General features: G+C 40.6%; 1 protein-coding gene across 16 annotated transcripts in view; it reads right to left on the bottom strand.

Annotated features, from left to right (window-relative positions):
* The window catches only part of rap1gapa (RAP1 GTPase activating protein a), a 566513-nt gene that overhangs the window by 63928 nt on the left and 486629 nt on the right, over positions 1 to 15956 (bottom strand). For 13 of the 16 annotated variants that reach the window (XM_043676342.1, XM_043676343.1, XM_043676331.1 and 10 more), the window contains 3 exons: positions 15166 to 15252; positions 12275 to 12424; positions 5944 to 6075 (listed from right to left, as the gene is read on the bottom strand). In XM_043676342.1, the coding sequence (XP_043532277.1) occupies positions 5944 to 6075; positions 12275 to 12424; positions 15166 to 15252 (369 nt within the window). Of the gene's footprint in view, positions 1 to 5943; positions 6076 to 7362; positions 7581 to 12274; positions 12425 to 15165; positions 15253 to 15956 lie in introns of those variants that run through there. The other 3 variants (XM_043676338.1, XM_043676341.1, XM_043676346.1) reach the window with 2 other exon arrangements.

Genomic DNA, 15956 nt, shown 5'->3' with positions numbered 1-15956 from the left:
CATTCATGTAGAACTCTGAGCTCAAAAACTGCATGAATTAATGTAAAACTCCGTTATCTCACTTTTTAGATTAGAATCAATCTAAACATCATGGCACAGACAGAGAACACAGGGGGCTAACACCTTCAGCATATTGTCTAGCTATCACCATTGTTAACAGCTAACCTGAGAATGCAACATTTTAAAAAAGGTTTTGTGATTTACACAAGAAAGAAGTGAAACTATCATGGTATTCAAACAGATGAAAGACTTAACAGACAATCAATTTTTCAATGTATAATTTCAGTTACATCACACTGTAAACTTTTGCTGTAAATTCTGTGTGTTAGGATCGAGCCCTCCACTGTCACCTGATGAAGGAGCGACGCTCCTAAAGCTAGTGTGCTTCCAATTAAACCTGTTGGGCTATAATCTGGTGTTGTGTGATTTTTAACTCTATTAACTTAGTTAGCCTCCCATAGAGGGCAGCTCTCTCAACCCAGGGACCAACCCTGTCAGCTTTCACTTCACTACACCCAGTTTAATTATTTGCTTCCTTGAATACAGAGACCAATCTGTTCAGTATATGTCAGGTCCCACCAAACCCTACAAGGTTACAATAAGACTTCTTTATTCTTGTACTCCAAAGACAGGGTATGCTGTTTACCTTTCTAATTGCTTGGTGTACACTACCTCTCAGACTGCACCCAGCTCTCTCAGAACGCCAACATTTAAATGTTTCACACATTTTTAAATATTTTGCCTCTATCCTTAAAAGCAAAATGAATAACATTATCCTCCATCTGTCATCTTCTTGCCCACTCACACTCTCTCTATGTTTTTCCAGCCTCGGTGTCTTTCCCACTGGTTATATTTCTGCCTTTCTTTGTATCATCTGCAAACGTGAATACTTAAACTCTGTCATTTTGTTCAAGTCACTGCTATGAATCATACATACTGACGCCTAACATGGGTCTTTGCAACACTTCACTAGTCACATCCCAACAACTTGACAATGTCCCATTTTCCTGCTCCTCGGATGCTGCCTGACCTGCTGTGTTTTTCCAGCACCACTCTAATCTAGACTCTGATCTCCAGCATCTGCAGTCCTCACTTTTGCCCAATGTTCCATTTATCCCTCTTGCCTGCTTCCTGTCTGCTAATCTATCCTCTATTCAAGTGAATGTATCATCTCCAACTCCCTGAGCACTCATCGTGCTTTGTAACCTTTTCAGTGGTGCCTTATTGAATGTGTTTTGGAAATCAGTGTAATATGTCTGCTTGCTCTTTTTGATCATTTTCCTTGTTACATCCTCAAAAAGCTCCAATTAATAGGTCAAATAGCACTTTCCTTTCTGTCTCAGTCAATACAGAAACACCATGTTTAGAGCACTCATTCAACAGTTTTAAAAATTAGACACCAACCACCTTTAAGATGACTGCTGCAATCTGTGTGACCTTTGATATTTGAGCTTCAGGTAGTACCACATGTGAAAGCAAAACCTAATTAAATATGGACATGCCATTCAGTGGTTCACAAAATCTCTTTAAGGATGGGTCAACACAAAATGACAATGGAATGTCGAGTCTGTAGGGTTCATCCTGAACAAAAGGAAAGGTCAGAACTCAATTAGTAACAAGCAAGAGTGAACTTTTAAGGGGATAGCTTCCAAACAAGATGGGGTGTATCTCAGAACTCTTATACTGCAATACAGGATGTTGGAATCAACATAAATACCACAATGCTCCTCAGAACTGTTCTCACTGCATGGTGAGATCCACACTCAATGCCATGCACATTCTGTACCTCTCTCTCTCCATCAGCACCACCTCATGCTGGCTCAGAGTTGTCCTGACCCTGGTTTCACTTCATTCTCTGGCTCATTCAACACTAACAAGAAACGTTTTCTCTTCATTTCAAGCTTCAAGGACCACAAGCTGGAGGAACTCAGAGATACCCGTACCCCTCAAGAACCTTCCTCCCCTCGGGAACCTTCCTCCCCTCCCCTTTTCTCTGATTCCATCCTTTCTCCTGACCCCATCATCTGTTGGGTATTTACCATCTCTTCTGACCTTTCGCTCTTCGATGCTGAATATTCTGTATTCCGCAGAAATCCAAGTTTTATCCCTCTGTCCCAAAGAAGTTTGGGCACAATGTGACGTTGAAATCTTCTTTCATTGCTTCAATGCCCATTTCTTTGGGTTGGAGTGCTCTCCCTGACCCACAGACCCCTCACTCACCTCCAACAGTCTCCCACCACCTGGACCCATCCCTCCGGCTCATTGGGAACTGCCGGTATAACATCAGTCACCTTAATTTCTTGGCCCCCATTATCCATTGGAACCTATCTCCTTGTGAACTCTGTGTTCTCAGATCCAATTCTGATGTAGTAATTACAATGCTGATAAGGGTGGTGCTGTTGTTGCCTAGTGACCTAACCTCTACATTGTGGTGGGTCGGACACCTCCTCCTATCCCCACCCCACCCCGGACCATGACCCTATTATTGATCATCAGACCATTGTGTTCACAATGGTCACCAACGTCATCACATTTGAGAGCCTTGCAGCTCATCAACCCTGAACCCCATACAGCTCCTTATCTTCTCCCAAAAGCCACATGTAGCACTGTCCAGGTAGACCCATTGTTTCTGCCCCATACAAGTTATTTTCTCCTACCTCACCTCGATTGTTTTCTCGAGGTGAGCAATTTTTCTGACGCTTTACCTCAATTTCAGAATTTCCAGTTTGCTGGCTCCAGCCACCTCCTCTTTACCATGGACGTGCAATCCCTCTCCATGTCCATGCCTTGTCAGGATGGTCTCAGGGCTCTCCACTTCTTCCTGGAACAAAGGCCGGAACCATCTCCAACCCCCAGCCTTTTCCGCCCGGCTGAGCTCGTCCTCACCCTCAACAACTTCTTCTTTAATTCTTCCCATTTTCTTCACATCAGAGGGGTGGCCATGGGCACCTACATTGGCCCCAGTTATGCCTGTCTCTTTAGTCTGGGGGAGATAGGAGGAGGTGTCCCAGAGCCTGTCTCTTTGTGAGGTACGTGGAATATTCCTTCTTTCAGACCCATTCCCACCCCCATCTACAACTCTTTCTCCAACATATCAATGATATCATCAGTGTTACAGTCAATTTGATGTGTGTAAGAGAACATTCTTTAATTTCAAACTTACAAAGGCTTGCTTCTAGATAACTCAATTAAGTGCCACAATTGAGCACCATGTTTATGTTCTCATTATTCAAGAAAGGGTGTAAATGCGTTGGAAGTGGTTCAGAGCAATATTATTAGATTGATACCTGGAGTGTGTAGCTTGGAATTTAAAAGGGTGGCTTGATTGAATTGTCCAAGATCCTGAATGGTCTCAACAAGGTGAATACGGAAAGGGTGAATCAGTCCAGAAAAAGGGACTTAAATTAGGGTTGTTCTGTCAGGGCAGAGACAAGGAGCAAGTCTTTCTCTGAGTGGGTTGACAGAGTTTGGGACTCCTACCAAAAGACAGCAGAGATGGGGATCAATGAATATTTTCAGACAGATTCTTGTTACGCAGGGAATCAAAAGTAATTAGCAATCAATGGGAATGTGGAATTCGGAACACTAACACATCAGCCACATCTTATTGAAGGCAGAAAAGGCTCGAAGGGGCCAAATGGCCTACTGTTTATAACGTTCAATCCAAGAGTAAGCAAACAGACCCGTCATGTAACAAACCATACAGATGGCTGGCACTAAGGGAACACATAGCTTCTGTCTGTGACCATATGCTCCGTCAAAATGTTTTCAATAATTTGACCGCTACCAAGGTCAGACTATGGTCATTATTTGGCATTTTCCTTCCCCTAATTTTAAATAATCATGCTGTCTTATTAATTCACCAGCCTTCTGGCACTATGTCTGCAGGCAGAAAGGACTGGAAAATAATCCCTAACCCGCCACCATTTGGGTACATGTTGTCCTGGCCTGGCAATTTATCTGCTTCCAAAGACACTGAACACCTCAATGTTTATCCCATTCAATTTTACAGACTCCTCCTTAGCTGTAGCACTTACATCCTCACTGCCGTTTGTGATGGCAGATGTCAAATAGACATTAAGAACCATAGCCAGGTTTTCCACCTCCCACACAGGTTATCTTTGCTTTCTCCAATTGGACCTCCATATGCTTTGGTTATCCTCTAGTTCTTTAGATATTTATAAAACACCTTTGGGCTTGCCAAAGCAAGTTCAGGACTGACACCAGGAAAAGCTTTATCATACAAGGTGGGCATGAGCCAGGGACCCGGGTTCAACTCCACCCTCGGACGACTGCTTGTGTGGAATTTGCATGTTCTCCCCGTGTCCTCTGGGTGCTCCAGTTTCTTCTTACAGTTCAGAGATTTGCAGGTTAGGGTGGATTGGCTATGCTGAATTGCCCATAGTGTGCAGGGTTGTGAGAGTTAGGTGGATTAGCCATGGAAAATGCAGGGTTACAGAGATAGGGTAAGGGGTGGGTTTGGCTTTGATGCTCTTTGGAGGGTTGGTGTGGACACAATGGGTCAAATGGCCTGCTTCCACACAGTGGGGATCCTGTGATTCTATACAAATTGTGGTTGATATTTGAGTGTTTTGTTTGGGTAAAGTGTTCAAGGAATAAGCTTTGAAATGATTCTAAAGGAGGTAAGTGTTGTGTGATAGCTTTGGATCTGAAGTCCCATCAGTGCAATGACCTCTGACCTTTTGTATTTATCTTCTACAGTTAGGTGTTGAGCGCCTGTTTCAGTTGGCGAGAGCTCCAAATTGGGAGCAACATCTTCAGATAAAGGTTAATAGTTGAACCGAGGGAAAACATCTTCACTTTGAAGGTGGTGAATGTTTGGAATTCTTTGTTCCGGTGAGTTATGGATGCTCGGTCCGATGTTAAGCCTCTAATCACAGCTCAAGATATTTTGTCATTAAATAGATGAGAGGAAATGGGCAGAAAAGTGACATTCAAGCACAAAGCCAGGTGTGTTTCCTTTTAAAATGGTGGAGCATTCTTGAGAGACCAAATGGCCAATTCCTCAAAGGATTTCAAAGATACCAAAGTTATTGTTCACCCTGTTCTGTTACGCTTTTATATTTCATGCTCATTTTAATGACAAATGGGAATTGCCTGATAAAGTTTACTTCCAATCGGGAACATAGGGTCCTGCCATCTCCCATCACCTGGATCATCGACAGGTCCAACCTCTCCCCCAGCTGAGGCAGGCTGACTTAGGACTTGAAAACTGGAGCTTGTGAAAGTGGGTTAAATACAGCCACCAAAGCAAATTAGCAATTGCAATGAAAACATTGATATCTTAACGTTTGTGGTCTGCAAGATACTGAAAATAAAAATATATTCAAAAGACTTTTGGTGAAGAAGCCATGCTGATCAGAATAATCTTGTGCCAGTCATGATAAAGAAATAAAATTGCATTTCTATATGGTCCTAAATAATTTATAGACGATGTATAAATGACACAGACACGTTTAATAGCTCTTACTCATATTCTAAGCCTGTTATAATACTGTTGTTAGTGATGATATTGTAGAAAAATAACACAGTTGGAGCAAAGTTCTCTCAGTTATGGTAATAGTGACAACATATTCTTTATTTTCAATGTATCCGTACAAAAGCATCCATGACTAACTATCCCTCAGAATATTGGTGGATCTTGGATGTTGACTTTTTCACGTGACTTACCATTTTACTTTTCCCCTCTATGCTGTGTGACATTCACTGGAACATGGACCTCATTGTAGCACCAGAAGTTCGATTCTTCAGGATTTTATTACAATTAGGTTTGAATGTATTCTGTTTGCCTCTGACTTGCTAAATGTGTATTTAAAGAGTTAAACATTCCACGAACTGGTTTTTGAAGTTATATTGCTGATTTCTGTACTTATACTGTTGTTGATTTCATTGTGTGTAAGTCTAAAGGGGGCTGGTACTTACAATGCCAGGGGCTTTGATGGTTTCTCCTGTGTTGTGGGTGAAACTGCCACTGTGACTGGTAGAGACAGTGTTCTGTTTCTTATTGCTGTGACCCATGGCATCCATCGACTGGCTTCGACTTCTAATCACCCGCTGAATAAAAAAGGGTTAATCAGTCATATGTCATGTTTTACGGATTGTCTCGAATTAAGTTAATATGGGCAGCAGCAGTTGTATTTGGAGAATGAGAAATTCATTTAATCTTTTACTTCATTGAAATAAATGTGAATGATTCATCCAGTGTTAGGACTTTACTCTGAGAATGTGGCATGTCAGACCTACATTTAGTCAGAAATGATTATCATTATCTTTGATGATCCATGGAGAGTGTTGCTACTGAAGTCTTTACTGGAAGTCCATGTGTTCAGATTCTAGAGCTTTATACAATGTGAAGACATCAGGATGGTCAAGATCTCCTTTCTGTTGAGATATTATATTCCCCTTTGGTTGACAAAATGTGCCCATGCATTGAACTGCACCAGTTTCCAAAAGCAGATGTTCCATTATTGCCCCCTAGCTTATTCCATACCAGCAGTCAGGTTCTACCATAGCCCAACAGGAGTTCAACATTTATTTAATAATACGTAGAGGTCTTTTAATTAATCCAAACGTCAGTCTTATGGGGCTCTATAAGCAGCTGTAATTCAGTCTCTCTTTTGCTTGCCAAACTCCCAGTAGTGACTCTTTAAAGTAAGTTTAATTACAAAAGAGCTATTTATGTAAGTAACACCATTTCAGCAGGTATTTATTTCTGTTCCAGGTAGCACAGTGAAGTTGAAACATTGTCCTGGATCTTTAATGCTCCTGCTTTCTCTAGTCCGCAAGGTACATCTCTGTAGCTTAAATGTATTGCTCCAGGCCACCAGTCCAATGCTAATTTCAAAGTTTGTGGTTCTAACATTTTAAATTTGTTTATTTCAGGCAGAAATAGTAGGGTTTACTCACACATTTGCATCTCACTATGGTGCAATGAATGCAATAAAAGAGCTTTATTGATGCAGACTTCAGCTCCCTGACATATCCATTTCTATGTCATTTTTAAATAAGTGTTTCAAATCCCTGAACACTACCTCCTGATCATTCTCATTTTTCTCCTCATCTCTCCAGCCTTTGCTATCTTCACAGATCCAAGTGAGAGAGCAGAACAGAGCTGACGTCTGTTTGAAATTGAGCACTGATATTTTACACTGATCTCCTGCAGCTTTTATATCCTTTAAAGTAATGACTTTGTGAAGCATATTCTCTTGAAAAATAACATTTTATCTCCACCTTATTGAAACTAATGAATACGTAATTTTAAACTAATAATGAGCAGAACTGCTGATGGCATTTCTCGTGGAATAAAATGGGCAGCAGCCACTCAAAGCCAACCAATGAATTAAAATAAGATTTAATTAGTTAATGCTGCCATATTACATCTGTCAATGAATTAAAATAAGATTTAATTAGTTAATGCTGCCATATTACATCTGGATAGCTGGTGAACATGCTTTTCTATGAACAATAGGGGCTGGAATGTTATTGGAAATGTTTCGGAGCACAGATCTTCCTCATCAGTTTTGAGACTTCGAATACAGCCGAGTTCCCCGAGCCTCAATCTGTCAAATTAAATACCAGAAGTTACCAATTTCTATCACATGACAGCACATATTCTAGGTCCTCTATGTAAAACCAATTTCGTTTCAGAGTTGGTCAAACTTCTTTTCCAAAAATATAACTTACACTCGTGTTGCTGGAAGGCAATGATCTCTGCTACTGACGCATTCTGAGCCTGAAGTAGTTCTCCGTGAGATAGACAAAACAATCACAGCTACATAACCTTATCATTGGTTAGCACAGTCTCCTGTATGATGGAACGCCAGTGAGACTATAAGCTGATTGTTGAAAGGAAATCTCTCATCTTTAAAGGCAGCTGCTAAGGATCTGATAACTTTATTTCAACACAAAAGATGCTTTGACTAATTGATCTTTGGTGTCCAAAGAAATTTTCCAGTTACATAAACTGTTGGATTTGATTTGCAACTATGAATTCAAATTGTCTGAATTGATAAACTATCCAAACAAGAGGTCTTAGAGAATAACCCTTGACAAGCAGAATCTGAGAAGTAGGTGATCTTACTGATCCACTTTTAGAACAATCCTTGGTACAAGTCAGGTACATGTATACTTGTTGCACAACATCAAGACCAGACATATATACACTCGTCACAGCTCACCAACCAAGACTGAACCACATGCATCAGTTCACCAGGGAGGTAAAAGCTCATATGCAAGTTTGATAAACTATCAAGGGGATTAGTTTTAGGCATGCTCTTGATCTTATGGGTGATCAAACAGACATGTTTTCACTAGATTGTGAGGGAGATCAAAGAGATGGAGCCTCTGTAAGAACCATGGGGTAGAACCAAAGGAAGCTCAGGCAAGTGCATACAAGTGAGTAACCAGTACTGCATGCATCCTCTTAAGCACCAAGTAGATCAAATGCAAACATGCTATAGACCAGGACAGCTCTGACACACACACACAACAACAGACTGATGCACATAGAAGGCAGATGCAACATGTGCATCTCCCTAAATCACTACGGGATTGAAAATCATTCAGACCCACTGCCTACAAAATTGCAGATGTATTAAACCACAATTCAGTACTCAGTTGTGAAAAGTTGATCCATAATGGGAAGCCAAGAGCAAAATACATTTTTTTGTATCCACTATAAATATCACATTGATTAACAATCTAATTCAAGCAGTTGAATAAACAAGATTTCTGGGATTTAAACTGCCTGTGCTGTTACCTTTCAAGCTTTCCCATCAAAATTATTTTAACTCAATTTCATTTATCTTGAGGGCATTGTTTATTTATTAAAAGAAACATTGCACCTCAACCATTTATGGGAAAGTGAGATTTATACTTTGAATTAAAAAGACAAGACTGAATTGATTGGCATCAATATCAAGGCAGTTTCTAAGTAGTCTGTTATTCCATTTCTAATAACCATAATTAAATATTCAGCTACATTAAGTTTACATTAACTTAAACATTTTGCCGATATTTGTCAGTTCAGCTCTGTGCACTGTTTCAGTGGGGGTTCTGTCTGAATACATAGGGCTATATAAGCAACAAAAGCAGTTGATGCAATCAGCTCGTGTCTCATTGCAGAAGGGAGCAGCATCAATTCACTATGATGCTATTTACAAGGCACAACATTACTGACAAAGTTCTTGTTTTAAATGTCAGTTTAATGCTGCATGAAATGGATCTGGTCTCAATCCAGTTCCTGCTGTTTTCAGGCCAGGGCAAAAGACTCTTCAATCAAGTGCCAATTATTTCTAAATTAGCAATCTTAGAGATCATTTGAATTTTATTGTAAGAATTGGAAAAGAGACAATGTTTTCCTGAGGGTGACAATAAAGGTAGCAAATGTTTGCAATGTGATTAATTAGTCAGAAAGAAAGTATTAGGGGGGGGCCCTTCCCTCTGAGACAGGGGGCCTGGGTTCAAATCCAACCTGTTTCGGAGATGTCATAACAGGCCTGAGCAGGCTGAGGTGGATGGTACAGATTTGCTAATTATTAGGATGTGTGGAAAGAAATCATCCTTTTAAAATACTGAAACTGTTCCGACTGTGAGTGAGTGAGCCCCTCAGTTAACTTTTATACAGGATATCCAATTAGTAGTACCTTGTGACAGAACTGCAGAACCATTTCACAAAATATAAGTCTTTAATCTCCTGAATACAAAGATCAAATGGAAAAGCCTCCGTCCTTCCCTGGGATGGTTACACTTCTTACTCTGTCAGGCCCTGGGAGAGACCTGCACTTTGTACAGTTGCTTAAAATGGGCTATGACAAACTATCACATCTCATGGGCGGGGTTGGGCGGGGTGGGGCGGGGCTACAGGAGTTGAACAGGCAGCCAAATGAGATGGCCTAGCACTTTGGCCAAATGTAATTCAGGAGAGGTTAGCACTTATAGGAGAAGGCAGAGCAAACAGAGACAAGTAATTAAAACATTGATGTTTGGAGGTGGAGTGACAGCTAAAGGCCCAACCCTCAGGGATGGTTACCAAGGGGGTGAGAAATACTGACCTTCATAGTGATGTCCAAATCCCGCTGATGACCAACAATATATTCATGGGGGAGGGGTAAGGAAAAGAATTTTTGTGGAAGAAATTCACAAACTTGCCATTTTCAAACACATTTACTGCTGTTGACTTCAGTCCTCCTGAGACAGCAGCTCCCCCAGCGCCCAGATACAATGCTTGGATAATGCCAGAGGTATTTTATTGAAACAATATTACTGATCCATACATTGTTTGAAATTGTAATGACTATCGATGAGCCTGGATTGCTCAGACAAGATAAACAAAATCATTGAATTGTGGCCTCACATTGTGCATTGAGACAGTTTAAAAGGAAGGTCTTGTGTGTTCACTGGGACATCACTTCCTTACCAGACTCACAGGAACAATTTTTCCTACAAGATGGAAATTATGGATAAAGCTTTAAACCAAACCACCCATTGGGACTCCGAGACAATTGGGTACAATGTTGGTTTTTATGATCTGACTAAATTTACTCTCTGCTGATATGTCATCTCGGATACGTAGTAAATTACCAATCCTGTGAATCTCCTGCTCAGTGTGTTAGGCTAGAATTACCCTCTGAACACATCTATAGATGCATACACCTCAATGTTTGGTAAAATGTGTATGTAGATATTGTAAGTAAAAGCCAGAATACTTGAAACTGAAATGATCTGTACTTCCCTTCTCCATGTAATGGGTAGAATGGATGATTTTATTCAGCTGGGTGATGTACACTGTGGTATCTTTTACAGTATGTAACACCTCAGTACACAATTGGCTGGTTTCAATGTAGCACAATAATTATAGTGTGGTCATGTTAATTGTACGTTCATTTTAAGATGAAGATATACAAGTGGAAGACATTGACTTAAGTATCTTCAGCACATATAAAGAGAGACTTCCAGATGTTATTGGGAAGGAGGCAGACATTACATTTTCTAAGTAAATCTCGTGTGAAGTAAAAGATCAGTGTCTGGTTTCCTACTTCACCAGCTGGGTTCAGAATACATGACTAGCTCTATATTCCTCACTTTCATCTGATTACTTTGTTGTGCTATGTCCAGTAAATTTGTAAAAGCATTTTATTAACAAACAAAGGAAAACTTTCTTCTAAATGTTAACATTTGTAAGTTGCAAGTAGTACGGAGGAGGTTGGACCAGAATGTAAGAGAGGAGGGAAGAGTGTTAAAATGGCAGAAAAAAGGTTAGGAAAGATGGGAAGGGCCTGGAATGGATCATAGACTGGTTGGGCTGAAGGGCCTGTTTATCTGCCTACATCATAATCATTCCATGCTCTTACCACCAAGATAGATGGTGGAAGGTAGGTTACAGAGGAAAGAATGACTGGATGGACATCAAAAAACAATCAGAAAACATTAAGAGTGAAGCATATTATTAGAAATTGACCAGGGAGAAAGTAAGAGGATATAAGGATCAGAGAAAGATAACGAGGCTAAAATGCCTCATTTTGATATTTTTCTAATGTTTGTTTTAGTAAGCTGGGGTAATATTACAGTAATAATGCTTCTCCTGATACACAAGCAACTTTATTGCTGTTATTTCATGGATACCACACATTAAAAACTTACAAAAGTGGAAAATTGAGGGATCCAAGAATTTTCCTGGATCTGCCCAAAGTGTTAAAACACAAACATGTGAAGTAGGCACATGGTTCGTTTACAATTTTTCATGCTGGCAATCTTTGCTAAACGGTGAGCTAAATAGTTAACTGTTTTTGTTGATAATTCAAAGTTTTTTAACCATGCATCAACCACACATAATAGTGACTCTCCATTACAATGCTGAGTTAATAAAATCCAATCTTACACATTTTCAAGGTTTTTTTGGATGTTGGATTCGCTGCAATAAAGCAATGCTTCAAGAATAGACAGAATATCCGCTACATTTCCTAATTTCTTCATTATAATGAAGAGAAAAGCAATGGGATTGTCAAGGGAGAACATTTTTAACTTGCAAGAGTTAATTAGTGAAAATAGTAAGTTACATTAAGGCGTATAATCAGATTCATAATCTGCTTTATCAATGCACATTTTAAAAATATCAGCACCACAGAAACATTATTTTGTTCGTTCAGGGAAGAATATTCAAAGCAATTTTAAATTAAGCAAAATAATATGAATAAACTATGTAAGTAAACAAAGGTGAACCTAATGAAGTGCATTCGATAAAAGGTGACATTACCTTAAAGGATTCAAAGAAACCTCCTCCTCCTCCTCCTCCACTCCCTCCATTCTCAATCTTCTCATCCTCGTTGCTAATGCCCATCATCGCCTGACTGTTTACATGGAGCTCTTCATAGAGAGTCTCCAGCAGAGCTGACCTGGTCCGCTCCTTCATTACATGTACAGAAAAATTAATCAATAAATTCAACATCAAAGATAAACTGCACATGGTCAAAGTTACATATCACCGACCTAACCTTTGTTATTCAATGTGCTTGCCAAGCTACATCACCAGTTGAGTTTCACCATAAAGCTGCGACATCTTTGTCGATGTTCAGGCAAATCAGCACTGTATCATCTGCTTTTGATTTGTACATCATTTTTAAAAGATGTCACAGAATGTTCCTTGATTCAGCATGAATAACTCAGCCTTCACATTACAACTACCCAAGAGCGCCTTGTCCATTAATCTGAGAAGTCACATTTAAGTCAGTGATTAACTATAAATATTAATGCTGATGTTTGGCACAAAATGTTACAGATCACACTCCACAAAGGAGACAATACGTATTCTCTGCTAGATGTTAGCTCAGAACAACCTTTCCACATCTACTCGAGTCAAGTCCTGAGAATCTTGTACATTTGAATAAGGTTGCCTTTCCTTATTCGAAACGGCAACGATTTCCTCGAAACCTGCAATCAATGTAGTCAGCCTTCTCTGGGACTGCCAGTATATATCAGTATATCTTTCCCGACAGAAAGGGACCAAAATTATTCATAGGATTCAAGTTGTGATTGGACCAGTGCCTTGCATAGCTTTAGTATGACCTTCTTATTTTTATCGTCCATTCTCTCTGAAATAAAGGCAAATAGTCCATTTTCCTTCCCCTATTACCTGCTGACCCTGTGTATATTTTTAATCATGTTATGATACAACTCTGGAACAGGTGCAGTTTGAACCCCAATCCTCTGGATTAAAAGGTAGAGACCCTAGTTCTGAGCCACAGGAAACCCCAGCTGAAACTCTATGCTCTCCCTTCCGCAGTTTTTCCTTTCAAATAAACATGTAATTGCATCTTTTAAAAATCACAAACAACAAATGGTGACATCTTGCAAAATGTCCAGATTACAGAGGAGGAAGTGCTGGATGTCTTGAAACGCATAAAGATGGATAAATCCCCAGGACCTGATCAGGTGTACCCGAGAACTCTGTGGGAAGCTAGAGAAGTGATTGCTGGGCCTCTTGCTGAGATATTTGTATCATCGATAGTCACAGGTGAAGTGCCGGAAGACTGAGGTTGGCAAACTGTTTAAGAAGGGCGGTAAAGGCAAGCCAGGGAACTATAGACCGGTGAGCCTGACCTCGGTGGTGGGCAAGTTGTTGGAGGGAATCGTGAGGGACAGGATGTACATGTATTTGGAAAGGCAAGGACTGATTAGGGATAGTCAACATGGCTTTGTGGATGGGAAGTCATGTCTCACAAACTTGATTAATTTGTTTGAAGAAGTAACAATGAGGATTGATGAGGGCAGAGCAGTAGATGTGATCTATATGGACTTCAGTAAGGCGTTTGACAAGGTTCCCCATGGGAGACTGATTAGCAAGGTTAGATCTCATGGAACACAGGGAGAAACAGCCATTTAGATACAGAACAGGCTCAAAGGTAGAGGTCAGTGTGGTGGTGGAGGGTTGTTTTTCAGACTGGAGACCTGTGACCAGTGGAGTGCCACAACAATCGGTGTTGGGTCCTCTATCTTTTGTCATTTACATTAATGATTTGGATGCGAGCATAAGAGGTACAGTTAGTAAGTTTGCAGATGACACCAAAATTGGAGGTGTAGTGGACAGCGAAGAGGGTTACCTCCGATTACAGCAGGATCTGGACCAGATGGGCCAATGGGTTGACAGGTGGCAGATGGAGTTTAATTCAGATAAATGCGAGGTGCTGCATTTTGGGAAAGCAAATCTTAGCAGGACTTATACACTTAATGGTAAGGTCCTAGGGAGTGTTGCTGAACAAAGAGACCTTGGAATGCAGTTCATAGCTCCTTGAAAGTGGAGTCGCAGGTAGATAGGATAGTGAAGGCAGCGTTCGGTATGCTTTCGTTTACTGGTCAGAGTATGGAGTACAGGAGTTGGGAGGTCATGTTGCAGCTGTACAGGACATTGGTTAGGCCACTGTTGGAATATTGCATGCAATTCTGGTCTCCTTCCTATCGGACAGATGTTGTGAAACGTGAAAGGGTTCAGAAAAGATTAACAAGGATGTTGCCAGGGTTGGAGGATCTGAGCTACAGGGAGACGCTGAACAGGCTGGGGCTGTTTTCCCTGGAGCGTCAGAGGCTGAGGGGTGACCTTATAGAGGTTTACAAAATTATGAGCAGCATGGATAGGATAAATAGACAAAGTCTGGGCATAGGTTTAGGGTGAGAGGAGAAGATATAAAAGAGACCTAAGGGGCAACCTTTTCACACAGAGCATGGTACGTGTATGGAATGAGCTCCCAGAGGATGTGGTGGAGGCTGGTACAATTGCAACATTTAAGAGGCATTTGGATGGGTATATGAATAGGAAGGGTTTGGAGGGATATGGGCCGGGTGCTGGCAGGTGGGACTAGATTTGGTTGAAATATCTGGTCCGCATGGACGGGTTGGACCAAAGGGTCTGTTTCCATGCTGCACATCTCTATGACTCTATGAACAAATGCGCAATCCTTTCAGTGCAGGATATAGATGATCTTGTATGTTTTAAATTGAAATGCACATCACACTTGTTAATAGTTGAAGGTAAAGTGTATAATGGATACATTAGAGAGTCCCTTTGCATTATAAGTCAGGCTTTCAGAACGTAAACACACACACACAGTATGTATGATCTGTCCACGGCACTATAAAATATTCAGATCTTACCTCCAATTTAGCAAACTTTTCTGCCTTATAGCAAGCATATTCTGCATTAATGAGTTTTGTGAGCAAGAACTCCTGAAATTCAAGACCCTGGTAAAATATGAAAATAAAACAGAGAGCACAGCTGAACACACCTGGAGAAGAAATGAAATAATTCACCACATAACAAAAAATCCCTTTCATGTACAACATTGCATTGAGCTAAAGGAATTATGATATTAACGTATTCTCCTTAACACTGAAGAGTGGCAACTCAGGAACTAGGATTTTATCCACCTCACTGTTCCTACTACCCCTGTTGTAGGGCCTTGCTCTGTACCTGCCACATTTACCCTGATACATTGTTGGCAGTGCTATGATCCTGTGATTGATAGTCAGGGTGATCCAGTAGAGAACAGGCTGCAGAGGACAGCAATGCAATTAATATCAGGCCTGGGGGTATAATCATAGACAGTGATCTTCTTGATATAATCTCATGGATAAGGGCATCACTGGCAAGGGCATTTCTTGCCCACTCTAAACTGCCCTTGAACTGAGTGGCCACATCATTTCAGCGAGCAGTTAAGGTTTATTTATTAATTTCTTTTTGAATTCCACCAGGTGACATGGTGGGATTGAACTACTGACATCATCACTGGACCACTGTCTGCCCAATTTCAATCCAAATTCCAATGTCTTTTGCTCCACCATCGGTGGTGTTCCTTCATAGACAGAGAGAGAGAGACAGAGAGAGAGAGACAGAGAGAGAGAGACAGAGAGAGACAGAGAGAGAGAGAGAGAGATAGACAGACAGA

The sequence above is a fragment of the Chiloscyllium plagiosum genome, chromosome 34 (genome assembly GCF_004010195.1).
Source record: "Chiloscyllium plagiosum isolate BGI_BamShark_2017 chromosome 34, ASM401019v2, whole genome shotgun sequence".
Taxonomy (NCBI): Eukaryota; Metazoa; Chordata; class Chondrichthyes; order Orectolobiformes; family Hemiscylliidae; genus Chiloscyllium; species Chiloscyllium plagiosum.
Note: the sequence above shows the minus strand (reverse complement) of the source record. Positions and strands in the feature narration are given on the sequence as shown.